Source organism: Phyllobates terribilis, unplaced genomic scaffold (assembly GCF_046119375.1).
Source record: "Phyllobates terribilis strain yellow unplaced genomic scaffold, ASM4611937v1 Scaffold_7__3_contigs__length_470593459, whole genome shotgun sequence".
Classification (NCBI taxonomy): domain Eukaryota; kingdom Metazoa; phylum Chordata; class Amphibia; order Anura; family Dendrobatidae; genus Phyllobates; species Phyllobates terribilis.
Genome location: NW_027362767.1, coordinates 419,787,461 through 419,807,343, shown reverse-complemented (window position 1 = coordinate 419,807,343; position 19,883 = coordinate 419,787,461). Strand labels below are relative to the sequence as shown.

At 43.9% G+C, this 19,883-nt stretch overlaps 1 protein-coding gene across 1 annotated transcript in view; it reads right to left on the bottom strand.

Annotated features, from left to right (window-relative positions):
* LOC141155583 (uncharacterized) overlaps window positions 1–19,883 on the bottom strand; it is a 184,648-nt gene that overhangs the window by 134,534 nt on the left and 30,231 nt on the right. Inside the window, exons 7-15 of the mRNA XM_073642453.1 lie at window positions 14,059–14,109; window positions 13,868–13,918; window positions 13,611–13,661; window positions 13,440–13,490; window positions 13,136–13,177; window positions 12,884–12,934; window positions 12,704–12,754; window positions 12,492–12,548; window positions 5,907–5,954 (exon numbers count right to left, since the gene is read on the bottom strand). Coding sequence (XP_073498554.1) covers window positions 5,907–5,954; window positions 12,492–12,548; window positions 12,704–12,754; window positions 12,884–12,934; window positions 13,136–13,177; window positions 13,440–13,490; window positions 13,611–13,661; window positions 13,868–13,918; window positions 14,059–14,109 — 453 coding nt within the window. The remainder of the gene's footprint in view (window positions 1–5,906; window positions 5,955–12,491; window positions 12,549–12,703; window positions 12,755–12,883; window positions 12,935–13,135; window positions 13,178–13,439; window positions 13,491–13,610; window positions 13,662–13,867; window positions 13,919–14,058; window positions 14,110–19,883) is intronic.

Sequence of the window (19,883 nt, the reverse complement as noted above, 5' to 3'; positions counted from 1 at the left end):
TACTAAGCCCATAGTAAAAAGAAAGAAACACACACGCACAAAAGTCCTATATTTGTAAAAATCACTCCCCGACAATTTCACTCTTTCTCCCATTTATTACTATAAAAAAATAATCCACAGGGCAGACCGTACTTCAAGTGGCGGTCCCACGGCAATCCCCGTCTTTTTCACCCAGTGTATGGAGCTCTGTTCAGAGAGCTAAGTTCGATACACTGGAGCAGCAGCCACTGCTAAGTCTGACGCTGTACTCCGCGAGACCCAGCCGCTGTATATTGAGGTGACGTCAGTAAGGTTACCTCATTTCACAGGCGCCGATTCACACGAGGGCATCGCAAGAACCAGAATGATGAGTGGTGATGTCACAGGACTTTTCTGTCTCTGTGTTTATTTCTTTTGACCACTAGGTTAGTAATGGGGGTGTCTGACAGACACATCTCCATTACTAACCAGTGGTCTTACTGTCAGTGGACATTACACAGCTGACATCAACCCCACAATCCCATTGCCCCAATTGAAAACACACCAGAGCCATTGGAAAGAGCAAGAATTGGTGCATCTTATGGATGGGCCATTTCTGGGGTGACTGAGGGATTGTCTTATTAGGCTCAGATGGGGCCAATATCCATGGCCCTTCCCAGCCTATTAGTATCAGCCCCCAGCTGTCTGCTTTGCCTAGGCTGGTTCTGAAAAATAGGTAGGACCCAGCATCATTTTTGTACGGTCCCCCCATTTTTAATAATCAGCTAAGGCAAATCAGAAATCTGGAGGATGATTCTAATAGGCTGGGAAAGTTCATGGATATTTGTCCCTTTGTAGCATAATAAAACAGGCTCACAGCTGTATGCTTTCCCTTGGCTGGTTCTAAAAATACGGGGGACCACACATCATTTTTTTAAATAATTTATTTATTTTACACTCTCAAGCCACAGCGTCTCGTTGTGACGGCATCCAGATGAGCCGAGTTCATGTCCAATGAACTCGGCTCACCTCATGCACGTCACTGACAGCGTGGGAAAATTCTCACGCTGAAGCGCTGAGTGCAGGAGAATTCTCCCACGCTGTCAGTGACGTGCATGAGGTGAGCCGAGTTCATTGGACATGAACTCGGCTCATCTGGATGCCGTCACAACGAAACACTGAGGAGCGCAAGCATGCCTGCGCTTCTCAGTGTCTGCGGGATGACAGGTTGGATGGCAGCTTTCTGCTGCGGTCCAGCCTGTCATCTCGATGTAGCAGAGCTGAAGCTGCGTGGGAACCATGGAAAGGTAAGGATGATGTTGCTTTATTATTTTACTTTTATTGCAGGAGATCGTTGGCTTCTGCTGGAATGGGCGTGATGGTGAGTATGGTTTAATTTAGAACAATAAAAAATTGTGTGTTTATTTCAATTAAAGGACTTTATTCTGGGTGTTGTGGTTTTTTTTAAATACTTTACTAGAAATTCATGGCGGTCATGTCTAATATTGGCGTGACCCCATGAATTTCGGGCTTAGGGCCAGCTGAAAATACCAAGCTGGCCCTAACCCCTTTATTACCCAGTGAGCCACCGCACCAGGGCCCTGGATGAGTTGGGTACAGCGCCAGAAGATGGCGCTTCTATGAACGCGCCATTTTCCGGGGTGGCTGCGGACTGGAATTTGTAGCGGGGGGGCCCAGAAAGCTTGGGCCTCCCTGCGCTGCAGATTCCAGCCCCCAGCTGCCTAGTTGTACCTGGCTGGCCCCAAAAATAGGGCGAAGCCCCACGTAATTTTTTTTTAATTATTTCATGAAATTCATGAAATAATTAAGAAAAAAACGCCTTCCCTATATTGTTGTGTTCAGCCACGTACAAATAGGCAGCTGGTGGTTGGGGGCAGCCCGTTCCTGCCTGCTGTACCTGGCTGGACACAAATATAGTGCGAAGCCCCACGTCAATTTTTTTAAATTATTTCATGAAATAATTAAAAAAAAATTGACGTGGGGCTTCGCACTATATTTGTGTCCAGCCAGGTACAGCAGGCAGGAAAGGGCTGCCCCCAACCACCAGCTGCCTATTTGTACCTGGCCGGACACAACAATATAGGGAAGCCCTTTTTTTTTAATCATTTCATGAAATAATTAAAAAAAAATTGACGTGGGGCTTCGCACTATATTTGTGTCCAGCCAGGTACAGCAGGCAGGAACGGGCTGCCCCCCAACCACCAGCTGCCTATTTGTACCTAGCCGGACCCAACAATATAGGGAAGCCCTTTTTTTTTAATTATTTCATGAAATAATTAAAAAAAAATTGACGTGGGGCTTCGCACTATATTTGTGTCCAGCCAGGTACAGTAGGCAGGAACGGGCTGCCCCCAACCACCAGCTGCCTATTTGTACCTGGCCGGACACAACAATATAGGGAAGCCCTTTTTTTTTTAATTATTTCATGAAATAGTTAAAAAAAAATTGACGTGGGGCTTCACACTATATTTATGTCCAGCCATGTACAGCAGGCAGGAACGGACTGCCCCCAACCACCAGCTGCCTATTTGTACCTGGCCGGACACAACAATATAGGGAAGCCCTTTTTTTCTTAATTATTTCATGAATTTCATGAAATAATTTAAAAAAAAAAAATACGTGGGGCTTCGCCCTATTTTTGTGTCCAGCCAGGTACAACTAGGCAGCTGGGGGCTGGAATCCGCAGCGCAGGGAGGCCCAAGCTTTCTGGGCCCCCCCGCTGCAAATTGCAGTCCGCAGCCACCCCAGAAAATGGCGCGTTCATAGAAGCGCCATCTTCTGGCGCTGTACGCAACTCATCCAGGGCCCTGGTGCGGTGGCTCACTGGGTAATAAAGGGCTTTGGGCCAGCTTAGTATTATCAGCTGGCCCTGAGCCCGAAATTCATGGGGTCACGCCAATATTAGACATGACCACCATGAATTTCTAGTAAAGTATTTAAAAAAAATACAACACTCAGAAAAAAGTCCTTTAATTAAAATAAACACACAATTCTTTATTGTTCTAAATTAAACCATACTTACCATCACGCCCATTCCAGGTGAAGCCAACGATCTCCTGCAATAAAAGAAAAATAATAAAGCAACATCATCCTTGCCTTTCCATGGTTCCCACGACAGCTTCAGCTCTGCTACATCGAGATGACAGGCTGGACCGCAGCAGAACGCTGCCATCCAGCCTGTCATCCCGCAGACACTGAGAAGCGCAGGCATACTTGCGATCCTCAGTGTCTCGCTGTGACGGCATCCAGATGAGCCCAGGTCATGTCCAATGAACTCGGCTCACCTCATGCACGTCACTGACAGCGTGGGAAAATTCTCCTGCACTCAGCGCTTCAGTGTGAGAATTCTCCCACGCTGTCAGTGACGTGCATGAGGTGAGTTCATGTCCAATGATCTCAGCTCACCTCATGCACGTCACTGACAGCGTGGGAGAATTCTCACGCTGAAGCGCTCAGTGCAGGAGAATTTTCCCACGCTGTCAGTGACGTGCATGAGGTGAGCCGAGTTCATTGGACATGACCTGGGCTCATCTGGATGCCGTCACAGCGAGACACTGAGGAGCGCAAGCATGCCTGCGCTTCTCAGTGTCTGCGGGATGACAGGCTGGATGGCAGCGTTCTGCTGCGGTCCAGCCTGTCATCTCGATGTAGCAGAGCTGGAGCTGTCCTGGGAACCATGGAAAGGTAAGGATGATGTTGCTTTATTATTTTACTTTTATTGCAGGAGATCGTTGGCTTCAGCTGGAATGGGCGATACGGTAAGTAGGGTTTAATTTAGAACAATAAAGAATTGTGTCTTTATTTCAATTAAAGGACTTTATTCTGGGTGTTTGTGTTTTTTTTAACTTTCACTATGGGGTTAGTAATGGGGGTGTCTTATAGACTCCTCTCCATTACTAACCTGGGCTTGATGTCAGCTGGCATTATAAGCTGACATCAACCCCAACCATATTACCCCACTGCCACCGCTACAGGGCAGTGGGAAGAGCGAGGCTAAGTGCCAGAATTTGCGCATCCTGTGGATGCGCCATTTCTGGGGCGGCTGACGGCTGGTGTTTCTAGCCTGGGAGGGGGCCAATATTCATGGCACCCTTCCTGGGCTATTAATATCAGCCCCCAGCTCTCTACCTAGCCTTTGCTAGCTATTAAAATAGGGGAGACCCCACGTCATTTTTTTGGGGGGTCCCCCATTTTAATAGCTAGTAAATGCTAGGTATTCAGCTGGGGGCTGATATTAGTAGCCTGGGAAGCTCCGTGGGTATTACCCCCTTCCCAGGCTTCCAACATCTGCCCCAGCCGTCTGCTTAACCTCCGCTAGAGCCTAAAATTATGGGGAACCCCACGCCAATTTTTTTTTTAATAAATCCTTTATTTTAACACTAAATGACAAGTACAGTAATCAACACTGTCACTGTACTTCTTATATATGGGACTGACATGTTTCTATCTATCTAATCTATGTGTGATTCTCTATTCCTTCTATTCTAAATTGTCGGGTACCGCTGCTGAATTGCCGGCCGGCTTTTTTAAAGAGACGGTGCATGAAAACACTATTATTTTTTTTAATAAATCCTTTACACTAAATGACAAGTACAGTAAGCAACACTGTCACTGTACTTCATATATATGTGACTGACATGTTTCTATCTATCTAATCTATGTGTGATTCTCTATTCTTTCTGTTCTAATTTGTCAGGTACCGGTGTATGCCGCTGCTGAATTTGCCGGCCGGCTTTTTTAAAGAGAGTGTCTTCTGAGCAGTTTGTCAGCTTTTGGACACCTTTGCAGGTGTTTTCTATGTGTTTCTATGTGTTTTTGTTTGCCTGCCATTGGTTTTAATGGTGTTCGACGGTGTTCTAAGGTGTTCGACGAACAGTTCGACGAACAGTTCCTCGAACATCCCGGTGTTCGACGAACCGAACCCGAACACTATGGGGGTGGCTCAACACTACTCATGAGACATAACCTCACGTGAGCCCCCCGGAACATGTGTACCAACACCACTGGAATGGCACTGGTTCGGGAGATGATTATAGGTGTTTCTATTTTAAAGGGGGAAAACGTTCATATTGAGAAGCGGTTGTCCTAGTAGTGAACAACTCCTTTAAAAGTCAATTACTAATGGGGTTTCTGTCTGTGAGACCTTTGCAAGAAATGACTGTATGAGAGCTTGGGTTCACCAGAAGATCCCATGGTTTTCTGCTGGGCCAGTGCAACCCTATTGGTTAATCTACTAAAAGTTATTATGAAATATTAATTAAAATAGGTAGAAAGTTACTCTCATTTACAGATGTAGAATTTTGTAACTTAAAGGAGTTGTCCAGTCTTCTTCTAAAAGTCTGCAATCACTTTATCTGACTGCAGGCTTCTGAACTTTGACAGCATGTGCACCACACTGTCAGGATTTCCCAGTGTTGCTGCTGAGAGCGGTGTTCATGTGAGCACAAGTATGCAATTTGTATACATGCGGTCATGTGCCGACTAGACTTGCTGGTCCGCGCACATTTCACTTGAATTAAAGCGAGGCTGAGTATGTCTAGTTGGAATGAGACCGGAAACATGCAAATCGCTGTTGGCAGCAACACTGGAGAATCCTGACAGTGTGCGGTGTGCAGGCTGTAAGGATTCAAAAGTCTGCAGTCACATAGAATGACTGCAGACTGTTAGCAGAAGAACATACAACCCCTTTATCACATAACACATTAACTATACCATGTCACAATACTATTGATGAGTAGATCTGACAAAATTTTAATTCTCCAAATCACGTGGATTTTCCCAGGAGATTCAAATTGCAGCAAAGTTATTCTCCACAAATAGAATGTCTCTTATTATACTCTAAGGTTTCATCAGATCCCACAGCAAAGTAAAAGTAAGATTTTAAAATGTTATATTCACTGCTAGCTACAAGTATACCAATAACTTACCAGTAGTAAGACGTGGAGTGGTTGTTGAGATTGTTGATGTACTTGGAGCTGTAGAAAAAAACACAATTTTTAATCCTCAAATCAGCCTGGTAACGTTTTCCTTATGTACTGTATATGTCACATCTTAATTCTTTATTTAGAAAAGTTTGCTATATTTTTTCAGTGGTTTCAATGAAAAAAAATTAATAGTAATAAGTGACAAAATATTTAAAGTCATTTTTACTTTAGAAAAATGAGGAGTTTCCTACATGGCGGTCAGTCACTCAGGCCTTGGGAGTAATTTATGGTTACTGCACCTACAGTTTAAGTACCAATATATATGTATAATGTTTCGAGCTCTGTTCTTTTTAATAGAGATCTCCATATCCCCTGTATCTCAGCAATAAGAAAGCAGTGGAAAGCATGTGACCACGTCCAAAAAACAAGAAGAGAACAGGAAAATGAGCTTAAAAACTTGCCAGTGGTCTCTGGAGAGGAGGTCGTAGTTGGTTTTGGTGATGATAGTGGAGGTATCATCTAACAACTGAATTATTTCAGTTTTAGCCAAAACATCTACAAAATTTCTTCCTCCTTTATCTACCGTATATTCTGGAGTATAAGACGACCTGGTGTATAAGATGACCCCCCTACTTTCCTGTTAAAAATATAGAGTTTAGGATATATTCACCGTATAAGACTACCCCTTTTCCAACGCATACCAAACACCGGTAAAAATTAAAAAAAAACAGATTTGAATTTAACATGGTCCTTTTTTAATTTAAATTCTTATGACATGCAGGTATATAGCAGGAAAACTGTCACTCATAAACATAAGGCATACAACAACAACATTACTATCATCCATTTTCATCAGCGGCATACACCGGTACCCGACAATTTACAACAGAAAGAATAGAGCTTCACACATAGATTAGATAGATAGAAATATGTCAGTCACATATATATGAAGTACAGTGACATTGTTGCTTACTGCACTTGTAATTTAGTGTAAAGGATTTATTAAAAAATATAATAGTGTTTTCGTGCACCGTCTCTTTAAAAAAGCCGGCCTGCAATTCAGCATCTGTACCTGACAATTTAGAATAGAAGGAATAGAGAATCATACATAGATTAGATAGATAGAAATATGTCAGTCACATATATGTGAAGTACAGTGACAGTGTTGCTTACTGTACTTGTCATTTAGTGTAAAGGATTTATTTAAAAATATAATAGTGTTTTCATGCGCCGTCTCTTTAAAAAAGCCGGCCTGCAATTCAGCATCTGTACCCGACAATTTAGAATAGAAGGAATAGAGAATCATACATAGATTAGATAGATAGAAACATGTCAGTCACATATATATGAAGTACAGTGACAGTGTTGATTACTGTACTTGTCATTTAGTGTTAAAATAAAGGATTTATTTTAAAAAAAATTGGCGTGGGGTTACCCTTAATTTTAGTCTCTAGCGGAGGTTAAGCAGACAGCTGGGGCAGATGTTTGAAGCCTGGGAAGGGGTTAATACCCACGGAGCTTCCAAGGCTACTAATATCAGCCCCCAGCTGAATACCTAGCCTTTATTAGCTATTAAAATGGGGGACCCCCAAAAAAAATGACGTGGGGTCCCCCCTAATTTAATAGCTAGCAAAGGCTAGGCAGACAGCTGGGGGCTGATATTAATAGCCCAGGAAGGGAGCCATGAATATTGGCCCCCTCCCAGGCTAGAAACACCAGCCGTCAGCCGCCCCAGAAATGGCGCATCCATAGGATGCGCCAATTCTGGCACTTAGCCTCGCTCTTCCACGCTGCCCTGGTGCGGTGGCAGGGGGTAATAGGGCTGGGGTTGATGTCAGCTTATAATGCCAGCTGACATCAAGCCCAGGTTAGTAATGGAGAGATGTCTATAAGACACCCCCATTACTAACCCCATAGTCAAAGTTAAAAAAAAAACACAAACACCCAGAATAAAGTCCTTTAATTGAAATAAACACACAATTCTTTATTGTTCTAAATTAAACCATACTTACCATCACGCCCATTCCAGCTGAAACCAACGATCTCCTGCAATAAAAGTAAAATAATAAAGCAACCTCATCCTTACCTTTCCATGGTTCCCACAATGGCTCTAGCTCTGCTACATCAAGATGACAGGCTGGAACGCAGCAGAACGCTGCCATCCAGCCTGTCATCCCGCAGACACTGAGAAGCGCAGGCATGCTTCCGCTCCTCAGCGTCTCTCTGTGACGGCATCCAGATGAGCCGACAATGAACTTGGCTCACCTCATGCACGTCACTGACAGGGTGGGAGAATTCTCACGCTGAAACGCTGAGTGCAGGAGAATTCTCCCACGCTGTCAGTGACGTGCATGAGGTGAGGTCATGTCCAATGAACTCAGCTCACCTCATGCACGTCACTGACAGCGTGGGAAAATTCTCACGCTGAAGCGCTGAGTGCAGGAGAATTCTCCCACGCTGTCAGTGACGTGCATGAGGTGAGGTCATGTCCAATGAACTCAGCTCACCTCATGCACGTCACTGACAGCGTGGGAGAATTCTCATGCTGAAGCGCTGCGTGCAGGAGAATTCTCCCACGCTGTCAGTGACGTACATGAGGTGAGCCGAGTTCATTGGACATGACCTCGACTCATCTGGATGCCGTCACAGAGAGACACTGAGGAGCGCAAGCATGCCTGCGCTTCTCAGTGTCTGCGGGATGACAGGCTGGATGGCAGCGTTCTGCTGCGGTCCAGCCTGTCATCTCGATGTAGCAGATCTGAAGCTGTCCTGGGAACCATGGGAAGGTAAGGATGAGGTTGGTTTATTATTTTTCTTTTATTGCAGGAGATCGTTGGCTTCAGCTGGAATGGGCGTGATGGTAAGTATAGTTTAATTTAGAACAATAAAGAATTGTGTGTTTATTTCAATTAAAGGACTTTTTTCTGGGTGTTGTGTTTTTTTTAAATACTTTACTAGAAATTCATGGTGGTCATGTCTAATATTGGCGTGACCCCATGAATTTCGGGCTTAGTGCCAGCTGATAATGCCAAGCTGGCCTTAACCCCTTTATTACCCAGTGAGCCACCGCACCAGGGCCCTGGATGAGTTGGGTACAGCACCAGAAGATGGCGCTTCTATGAACGCGCCATTTTCCGGGGCGGCTGCGGACTGCAATTTGCAGCGAGTGGGGCCCAGAAAGCTTGGGCCTCCCTGCGCTGCGGATTCCAGCCCCCAGCTGCCTAGTTGTACCTGGCTGGACACAAAAATAATGCGAAGCCCCACGTATTTTTTTTTTTAATTATTTCATGAAATTCATGAAATAATTAAGAAAAAAAGGGCTTCCCTATATTGTTGTGTCCGGCCAGGTACAAATAGGCAGCTGGTGATTGGGGGCAGCCCGTTCCTGCCTGCTGTACCTGGCTGGACACAAATATAGGGCGAAGCCCCACATCAAATTTTTTTAATTATTTCATGAATTTCCTGAAATAATTAAAAAAAAATATACGTGGGGCTTCTCCCTATTTTTGTGTCCAGCCAGGTACAACTAGGCAGCTGGGGGCTGGAATCTGCAGCGCAGGGAGACCCAAGCTTTCTGGGCCCCACCCGCTGCAAATTGCAGTCCGCAGCCGCCCCAGAAAATGGCGCGTTCATAGAAGCTGGATGCTGTACCTGGCTGGCATACAAAAATATGGCAAAGCCCACGTCAAAATTTTTGGGAAAAATTAATTAAAAAAGAAATAATAATTTAGGGACTGCATCTTTATTAACTCCTCAAATGTCATTTAGTGTTAAAATAAAGGATTTATTTAAAAAAAAAATTGGCGTGGGATCCCCCATAATTTTAGTCTCTAGCGGAGGTTAAGCAGACGGCTGGGGCAGATGTTTGAAGCCTGGGAAGGGGGTAATACCCACGGAGCTTCCCAGACTACTAATATCAGCCCCCAGCTGAATACCTAGCCTTTACTAGCTATTAAAATGGGGGACCCCCCAAAAAAATGACATGGGGTCCCCCCTATTTTAATACCTAGCAAAGGCTAGGCAGACAGCTGGGGGCTGATATTAATAGCCCAGGAAGGGTGCCATGAATATTGGCCCCCTCCCAGGCTAGAAACACCAGCCGTCAGCCGCCCCAGAAATGGCGCATCCATAGGATGCGCCAATTCTGGCACTTAGCCTCGCTCTTCCACGCTGCCCTGGTGCGGTGGCAGGGGGTAATAGGGCTGGGGTTCATGTCAGCGCCAGCTGCCATGAAGCCCAGGTTAGTAATGATGGGCGTCTATAAGACACCCCCATTACTAACCTACAAAGTGTTAAAAAGAAAAAACACACTACACCCAGAAAAAAATAATTTATTTGAAATAAACCACACCATTTTATTTAATTCTTAGTTTACTAAAAAAAAAATAGTTACCTGTCCACGTTCCTGCGCTGATCTCCCATGCACAGCTGTCACATCTGGAGATGGTGACAGCTGTGCATGGCTGCTGTAAGCTCACGCTGCCGGGAACACGTCCGCTCCTGGCAGCAGGAGCCACTGACTGAGGTCACCGGAGTGCATTCAGTCAGCGCAGCTCCGGAGACCTCCTTTACGGCACTGCTGTGCCGTGGGAATTTCTCACGATACAGCAGGGCCGTAAAGCAGCTAACCGGAGCAGCGCTGCCTGAACTCCGGCGAACCCGCTTATGCAATGACGGGGCTGCTTTACGGCCCCGTCATTCTAGCGGCGGCAGCGGTTCAGAACGGTCACATTCTATGTGGCTGCTCTAAACTGGAGATCTTCGTGGGACACTCGTGGACTACTACGGAGGGGTAAGGATAAGGTTGTGGTTTATTATTTTATATTTTATTACCGGAGATCGATGGCTTCGGGGAATTAGGTGTCTAGGTGAGTATAGGTGTAGTTTTTTATTTTTTACTTTATTTTAGGTGGCGATCGGCGGGGACAGGTAATGTATGAACTAATTTATTGTAGGTAACCACTGGCCACCAATGACATGTATTTAACATTTATTGGGGACACAGTAGGGCAATTTATATAGCAGGATCAGGCTGATGTGAACTACTGCTCCCATCGAGCTGATCCTGCTGGCAGGAGTGGACGGGGGACAGACATAGGCCAATGGGAGTAGTAGTGTCACATCGGCCTATGTCTGCCTGCACGCACACACCCGCACACATCGCACAGACACCGCGCACACCCGCAGACATCGCACAGACACCGCACACATCGCACAGACACCGCACACACCCCCAGACATCGCACAGACACCACGCACACCCGCACACACTCGCAGACATCGCACAGACACCACACACACTCGCAGACATCGCACAGACACATCGCACAGACACCGCACACACCCGCACACACTCGCAGACATCTCACAGACACCGCACACACTCGCAGACATCTCACAGACACCCCACACACACTCGCAGACACACGCACAGACACCCGCACACACCAATCATGACGGGTCTGGGAGGTGAGGCTGACCTGTGAGACCGTGGGAAAGTTCATGTGAGTTCATGCAATGCAGTCAAGCATGAACTCACATGAACCCTCTGAGGGCACCGCGGCGACTTCAAATGAACAGCTGATTGGCATCACCTGATACCTCAGCTGTTCATTTGAAATAACCGGAGGGAAAGCGCAGCACAGAACGGGAAAGCAGGCGGTGAAGTCTTTTCACTGCCGGCTTCCCCGCCCGGGTCCTTCGCTCCCCGCTCCTTTGTGCTGCACTCCCCGCCCGGTCCTAACTTACGATCGGGATGGGAGGTGGCGAGGGGAGCGGAGGATCGGGGTAGGAGGCTGCGGGGAAGCAGTATGGGGCTGTGTGATTGTTTAAAAGCCGGCGGCTTTTTACCGCGCGCCGGCTTTTAAACAATCAGGAGAATTCTCCCACGCTGGGATGGCATTCTGATGACAGGCTGGATCTCAGCTGAGCGCTGCCATCCAGCTTGTCATCCTTCAGAGACACTGCAGAGCGCAGGCATTATGGGAACTTCCGATTCCGGTATTCGATATTGTAAAAGTATCGGAATTAAGTATCGGAATTCCGATACCGCGAATATCGGCCGATACCCGATATTACAGTATCGGAATGCTCAACACTACTTGCCACAGAAGCGATGCGAACTTCCCAGCTCCAGACACAGCGCAGCGCTTCTGTGACAAGTGAAAGCTGTCGGCACAGAAGCCCTGCGCTGTGTCCGGAGCTGGGAAGACACTGCGATGTGTCAGAAAAGTTCGCTAGGTTCTGTCTGTCTCCCCTGCTGGGAATACGCTGCGCTGTGTCCCAGGCCTGAGAAGACACAGCGCAGCGATGTGTCAGTTTCAGCACAGAAGCGCTGGACCTACCGCCGCCGTATTTTAACTCCCTCCACCTTATATTAACTCCCACATGGCAGGGATACGGCCACGGCAGCTTATTAACACCCCCAGAGTATCCCCGCATGTCAATTTCTGAAAGTTCAAAAACATTACCGGCGTATAAGACGACCCCAGACTAGACAGAAGATTTTTCAGTCTTCAAAAGTCGTCTTATACGCCGGAATATACGGATTTCTTTTTTTGCTTCATAATAAAATGATACCATACTAACTTGTAGTTAACAGTGAGAGAGTTGTACTCAGGGTTGTGGATGTTGATGTAGTCGGAACTGTAATAAAAGGTAAAGTTATTCATTTAATATCAATCATAGTGGTAACAAAACCTTGTTACCCATTGCATGTCACACTAAGGATTTCATTTTTTGCATATTTTTAGTTACTTTTACTTTTTCCTTTGTTAGTGTCAAAATATCCAAACACTCACCAGTAGTAAGAAGTGAGGTGATTGTAGTCGGCGCTGATGATGTATCAGGAGCTGCACAAAAAAGGAAAAGTTATTAAGAAAAAACAGTTTACATCCCCTGAGGAAGTCTCATTCTAAACATACGGAGAATTTGTATTTTGCTTTTAAGGTTTTTTCATGACAAAAATACCCAAAACTCACTGGTGGTAATAGGTGAAGTGATTGAAGCTGAAGTTGTGGATGCGGTTGTAGCTGAAGGCAAAAAGGCAAAGTTATTAATCTACAGGAAGTGGAATAGTAACAAAAATGATTTCCCTTATGTTTGTCTCATGTTATGTCACATTTACAATGTATTGTTACTTTTGTTTTTCAGTTCCTATTTTGAGGTTTCCTAATGACCAAAGTACGAAACACCCAAAAGTAACAAGTAAGAAATCAACAACCTCTACTTACCAGAAGTCACAGGAGAAGTGATTGTGGTGGTTGATGTCGGAACTGTAAGAAAAAGCAAAGTTATTAATATCAGATATACGGCAACAAACAATGTTTCTCCTATCTGCTTGCTCTGTACGTCTCACTAAGGATTTCTTTTTTTTTTCTTTTTTTTTGTTAGTTTTAAAACATCCAATCATAGGAGTAACGTTTCTTCATGTGTATAGTGACATGCAAGGCCTGGCATGCCAATGTGAGGAGGCTTGTAAGCTATGCAATGCTCCTCTGGGAAATTAATTTGCATATAAAACATTTAATAACTCACCAGTGGTAAGAAGTGATGTACTTGTAGTTGGACCTATTGATGTATTTGGAGCTGCACCAAAAGGGCAAAGTTATGAACAAAAAGAAAACAATCAAAATGCCTGCCTTAAATATTGTTGAATTTACATATAGTTTTCAAAGATTTTTTAATAAAAAAATATCCAAAACTTACGAGTAGCAATGGGTGAAGTATTTTTAACTGAAGTTGTGGATGTGGTCGTAGCTAAAGACAGAAAGGCAAAGTTATTAATCTACTGGAATCAGAACAGTAACAACAATGTTTCTCCCCTGTGTTTGTCTCATAATTATGTTTCATTTACAATGTATTGTTACTTTTGTTTTTTTTCAATTAGAATTTTGAGGTTTCTTAATGACCAAAATGCCAAACTCCCAACAGTAACAAGTGAGGAATCAACAACCTCTACTTACCAGTAGTCACAGGAGAAGTGATTGGGGTTGAGGTTGTTGATGTCGTTGGAACTGTAGAAAAATAACAAAGTTATTAATATCAAATATAGCAGCAACAAAATATGTTTCTCCCCTCTGTAACCTTTGTACGTCTCACTGAGGATTTCATTTATTTATTTTTTTGATTATGGAGAAAACATCCAATAACTCACCAGTAGTAAGACGTGATGTGACTGTAGTCGGAGCTGATGATGTATCAGGAGCTGCAGCAAAAAGGAAAATATGTTATTGAAATGCAATCAGTTTACATCACCTGAATAAGTCTCATTCTAAATGTATGGGTAATTTGTGTTTTTTATTTTTTATTTTTTAATGACAAAAATACCTGAAACTTACAAGTAGTAATAGGCGAATAAATTTTAGCTGAAGTTGTGGATGCGGTCATGGCTGAAGGCAGAGAGGCAAAGATATTAAAGGGGTTGTCCACTACTTTTAGATTGATGCCCTATCCATAGGATAGGGCATCAATGTATGATCAGCCGGAGTCCCGCACGGGCACCCCGGCCGATCAGCTGTTATCGGTGCCGACGGCAGTCACTGGCCGGAAGATCTCACCTGCGGGCCTCCACCGTCAAGTGTTAGCGGCCGGTAATTTTTAGCAATAAGTAAATATTTTTTAAAAAAATGACAAAGATTTCCCTATTTTTAATAACTAGCTAAAGCATACAGCTGTTTGCTGATATTATTAGGCTGGGAAGGTCCATAGTTGTTGACTCCTTCCCAGCCTAAAAATAAAAGCCTGCAGCCACCACAGAACTGACACATCACATTAGATGTGCCAATTCTGGCACCCTGTCTCAGCTCTTTCCGTTTACCCTGTTGCGGTGACAATCGGGGTAATGGGATTTGGGTTTGATGACAGCTGTGATTTGTCAAAAATCACAGCTGGCATCAACCCTTGGGGTTAGTAATGGAAAGGTGTCTATCAGACACTCCCATTACTAACCCAGTAAGAGAAAGGAAAAAAACAGACACAAAAAATCCTTTATTCACAAAAACACTCTCCGATAAATGCCCTCGTTCTCCCATTTATTAAAAAAAAAAATTCCATGCAGTTCCAAAATAGTCCAACTATACAGCGATGCCCCATGTTGTATGAAGTATATGGAGCGCCGTAATGACATTCCATAGGCTTTCTCAGCAACCACTACCAGGCATGCTGCTCCACGAGACCAGCCGGCTATGAATTGATGCAACCAGTGAGGTTACATCAATTGACAACTGCCTGGACCAGCAGTCCAGGAATTCACGTGACCTGGCGAAATCGATGTAGCACCTAGGACTGCCAGACTGTGCTGCCGCCGTATCACACAGATTGCAGTCCAGCAGTCCGACGTACTACAGAGATTCACACGGACCGCCGGACTGCCAGACTGCGCTCTGTGTGACCCAGAGACTATGAAACCCGGTAACCTTAAGGGAGACTTTAAGGTTAGTGGAGTTCCCTGCTTCTTGAACACCTGGAGGCTGTGAACTCTAGTAACCTTAGTTCACATCTTCCAGGTGTCCCAGCACCTGGAAACTCCAATAACCTTAAAGTCTCCCTTAAAAGCTCAATTAGGGTTTCTGGGCCTCACAGCTGCCATGAGACCTGGTGGCTGTGAACTCTTCGAACTTTAATTCACAGTCTCCAGGTGTCCCAGCAGTTGGGAACTCCAGTAACCTTAACTCCTTTACCTCCCAATGTGGTTTGCACGTTAATGACCAGGCCAATTATTACAATTCTGACCACTGTCACTTTATGAGGTAATAACTCTGAAATGCTTCAACAAATCCCACTGATTCTGAGATTTTTTTTTACATGACATATTGTACTTCATGTTAGTGATAAAATTTCTTCTATATCACTTGCATTTATTTGTGAAAAAAAAGAAATTTGGCGAAAATTTTTAAAATTTCGCAATTTTCACAATTTGAATTTTCATGCCCTTAAATCAGAGAGATATGTCACACAAAATAGTTAATAAATAACATTTTACTACACGTCTACTTTACATCAGTACAATTTTGAAACCAATTTTTTTTTTGTTAGAAAGTTATAAGGGTTAATAGTTGACCAGTGATTTCTCATTTTCCTAACAAAATTAACTAAACCATTTTTTTAGGGACCACATCATATTTTAAGTGACTTTGAGGGGTCTTTATGACAGAAAATACCAAAAAGTTACACCATTCTAAAAGCTGCACCCCTCAAGGTGCTCAAACCCACAATCAAGACGTTTATTAACACTTCAGGGGCTTCACAGGAATTTTTGAAATGTGGAAGGAAAAAATGAACATTCATTTTTTTCACAAAAATGTTACTTTAGACCAAATTTTTTTATTTTCACAATGGTAAGAGGAAAAAATGGATCCCAAACTTTGTTGTGCAATTTCCCCTGAACACTCAAAACTGTTTGGACGAATGGCAGAGCTCGGAATGGAAGGAGCGCCATTTTACTTTTTTATTGTAAAATTTGCCTGAATAATTAGCAGACACCATGTCGCGTTTGGGGAGCCTCTGATGTGCCTAAACAGTGAAAATCCCCCACAAGTGACACCATTTTGAAAACTAGACCCCTCAGGGAACTTATCTAGACATGTGGGGAACACCACAGGTGCTTCACAGAAGTTTATAACAATGAGCCGTAAAAATAAAATTTTCACATTTTTCCCACAAAAATGTTTTTCAGACCCCAATTTTGCATTTTCATAAGGGTAACAGGAGAAATTGCACCATGCAGTTTGTTGTGCAATTTCTCCTGTCCCCGTACCGCATGTTTTACAGTTATTAAACACCCCCAAAAAAACATGGGGGGATCGCTCCTACATGGCAGGCGATCCCCGTAAGGTTTTTTTGGCTGCATAACTGCTGCAAAATATATGGGACGGAGACTCAAGCATGTCACTCGTGCACCCGCGATACTCTGTGCATACCCAAGCACCCGATGCAAACTCAAGTAGTGAGCACTTGCACTCAACACTAGTCACCATATCATTGTCATTTTGTTTCTTTACTTTTGAAAAAATGGCAGCCCTAGCTCAACCCCAACCCTAGCCCAACCCTAACCCTAGCACAACCCCAACCCTAGAACAACCCCAACCCTAGCACAACCCTAACCCTAGAATTGATTTTTTATGCCTTTCCTCGTGCGGTATAAGTGATTAGATGACTTTATTCTCTGGGTCAGTGCGATTACAACGATACCAGATTCATATCCGGCTTTTATGATTGCCAGCTGTCAAACACTAAAAAACGCTTTTTTTTGCAAAGACTAGTTTTTGCATCGCCATATTTTGAGAGCTATAATTTTTCCATATTTCGGCCGACAGAGTCATGTGACTGCTTGATTTTTGAGAGACAAGTTGACGTTTTTATTGGTACCATGTGCAGGCAAATGACATTTTTTGATCGCTTTCTATTTTGATTTTTGGGAGGTAGAATAAACAAAAAGCAACAATTCAGGAATTGTTTTTTTTTTTTTTTTTATGCCGTTCTGCATGTGGCAAAATTGAGAAGTCAGCTTTATTCTTCGGGTCAGTACATTTTGAGCGGTACCACATTTATATAATTTTTTTATGTTTTGGCACTTTTACACAATAAAAACAATTTTATAGAAAAAGAATTGTTTTTGCATCACTTTATTCTGAGAGCTGTATGACAGCTTGTTTTTTGTGGGACAATATTACATTTTCAGTGATACTATTTTTATTTGCATTCGTCTCTTTGATCGCGTTTTATTTCATTTTTTGTTTGGCGGTATGATGATAAAGCATTGTTTTTTTGCTTCGCTTTTATTTTTATTTTTTACCGTGTTCAATAAAGAGGTTAACTAGTGGGACATTTATATAGGTCCGGTCGTTCGGTACGCGGCGATACCAAAATATGTGTGCTTTTATTGTTTTTTGTTTTTTTTTCCATAATAATATGTATTTATGGGTACAGTATATTTTTATTTTGGGGGGGATTATTTTTAAACATTTTTTTACAATAGTTTTACAATTTTTTAAAAAATGTTTTTCACTTTCTGGCACTTTTTTTTAATTTGTACACTATGTCCCACTATGGGACTTTCACTTTTTGCAGCCTGATCGCTTATGTATCATAGAGATGCAGCAGCATCCCTACGCTATATACAGCCTGTCAGTGCTGCATGCAGAAGTTAATTTGGACGCGCAATGCGCATGATCAAAGTAGCTTCCTGACTACTGGTGACCCGGATTTCGTCATGACAACATTGGGTCACCATGACAACCACCTGGACGAGGCAAAGACAGCGCAGGACCCCGGAGAGGAGGTAAGAAAGGAGCGCTTACCTCCCCTTGCTCCCGGAATGCTGCGATCGACTTTGTTCGCGGCATTTCGGGGGTTAATGTGCTGGGAGCGGTGCGGCCTCGCTCTTTGCACATAGTACCGGGTGTCAGCTGTGACAATCAGCTGACACCTGATGGCGATCGCGCCAGCATAGCCTCTGTGCAGGCGAAATCGCCAGGGCGTACTAATAGGTATCTGGCCCATAAGGCCCAGGGCATAGACACGTATTAGTACAGCTTGGGTCAGAAAGGGGTAAAAGTCTCCCTTAGCGTTTCTGGGCCTCATAGCTGCCGTGAGACCCAGTGGCTGTGAAATCTGGTAACTTTAACATACAGTGTATGTGTATGGAGCATGTGCATTTATAAATACTGGCAGTTCAGACGAGAGTTCATAGGTGTGAATATCATCCAACGAACAAGCAAAATGCTGCTTATTCATTGGTTGAATGGATTCGTTATGCCGGAACAAAAATCATTGCTCTCTGCAGCACATCGCCCGGAGTAAACTGCCGATCTGCTGCTGATAACATGATACTGTATGGGGTTGACAGACTGATCTACTAGTGATTGTTCTGTGCCCATCATTCTTCGCAAGCCTGCGTGAAAAGGCTGATAAACAACAGCCGAACGACGTCAATGTTGTCCATCGCACTTGTTTAATGGACTGATAAAATATTTCTTTGTGATATTGCAATATGTGAGCACTTGGGGTCCCACTTTGTCTAAAACTGGCCCCAATGGTGAATTATCTTATAATTAATTTCAGGTGGCAGGGTTGTAGTTGTTGGGCGTTGTGTAGCAGTCATATCTGACATCAGGATAAAAAGTAAATTTATTCCAATGATAGAAGAGAATGTGATGGTGGCCATCGGTGGTGGGCAATGGGCACATAGTATACATGATGTCACATGCCTAACATAGGGTAAGACATGCAACTTTGTGTCACTCAAGTTTGGTATTTCATCTCTTTCTAATCCCAACACAGTTCCTGCTGCATGTCCCTGTGGGCTACACCCTTCCCCTGACCCTTGGGCTAAGTCCCCCACACTTTGTTTCTCCAAAGAGGAGTCATGCAATGTTTTACTATGTAGTAGCAAACGTGATGGATCTAGAGATGAGCGTTGTTCGACTCGAACTGTTCGCCAATCTCAAATTCGAGCTGTTTTGGGCGGTGTTCGAGCCGTTCGGCGAACACGAACGATTTGAGAAAAATTCGGCTGTTCGAGGTTATGTTCGATAACTGTTCGTGCACCAAAATCATAACTGGATTTTTTCTCAGTAATGATGAAAATTAATGTTAATACGCAGTTTGAGTGTACAGCAGGGCGGGGGGAGGGGCAGGGGATGGATCTCTGCAGGAATAATGAAGATCTCCATTTTTTTTTCTCTTTCCCGCATTTACAGTGGGGAGGTACAATCTGTCAGCCTATCAGCAGCGCACACACGGAGCGAAGTGCTTTTTTTCACACAAGCAAGGGCATGTGTCTTTGGTAGTGTATGTCACATGTCCTTGCCCTATAAGACCCAGCCATTTTCCCCGTCGCCACCATTTTCTCACTGCTGAAGCTGCGTGTTAGACGGCACCGCTGTTGCTGTGTGCGCTATACCTTGTTAATTTCAAGCCAATTTTCGCACAAATCTACAGATAGCTTGGGAGTAGGGAATAGTTGTGATTGCAGTCCTT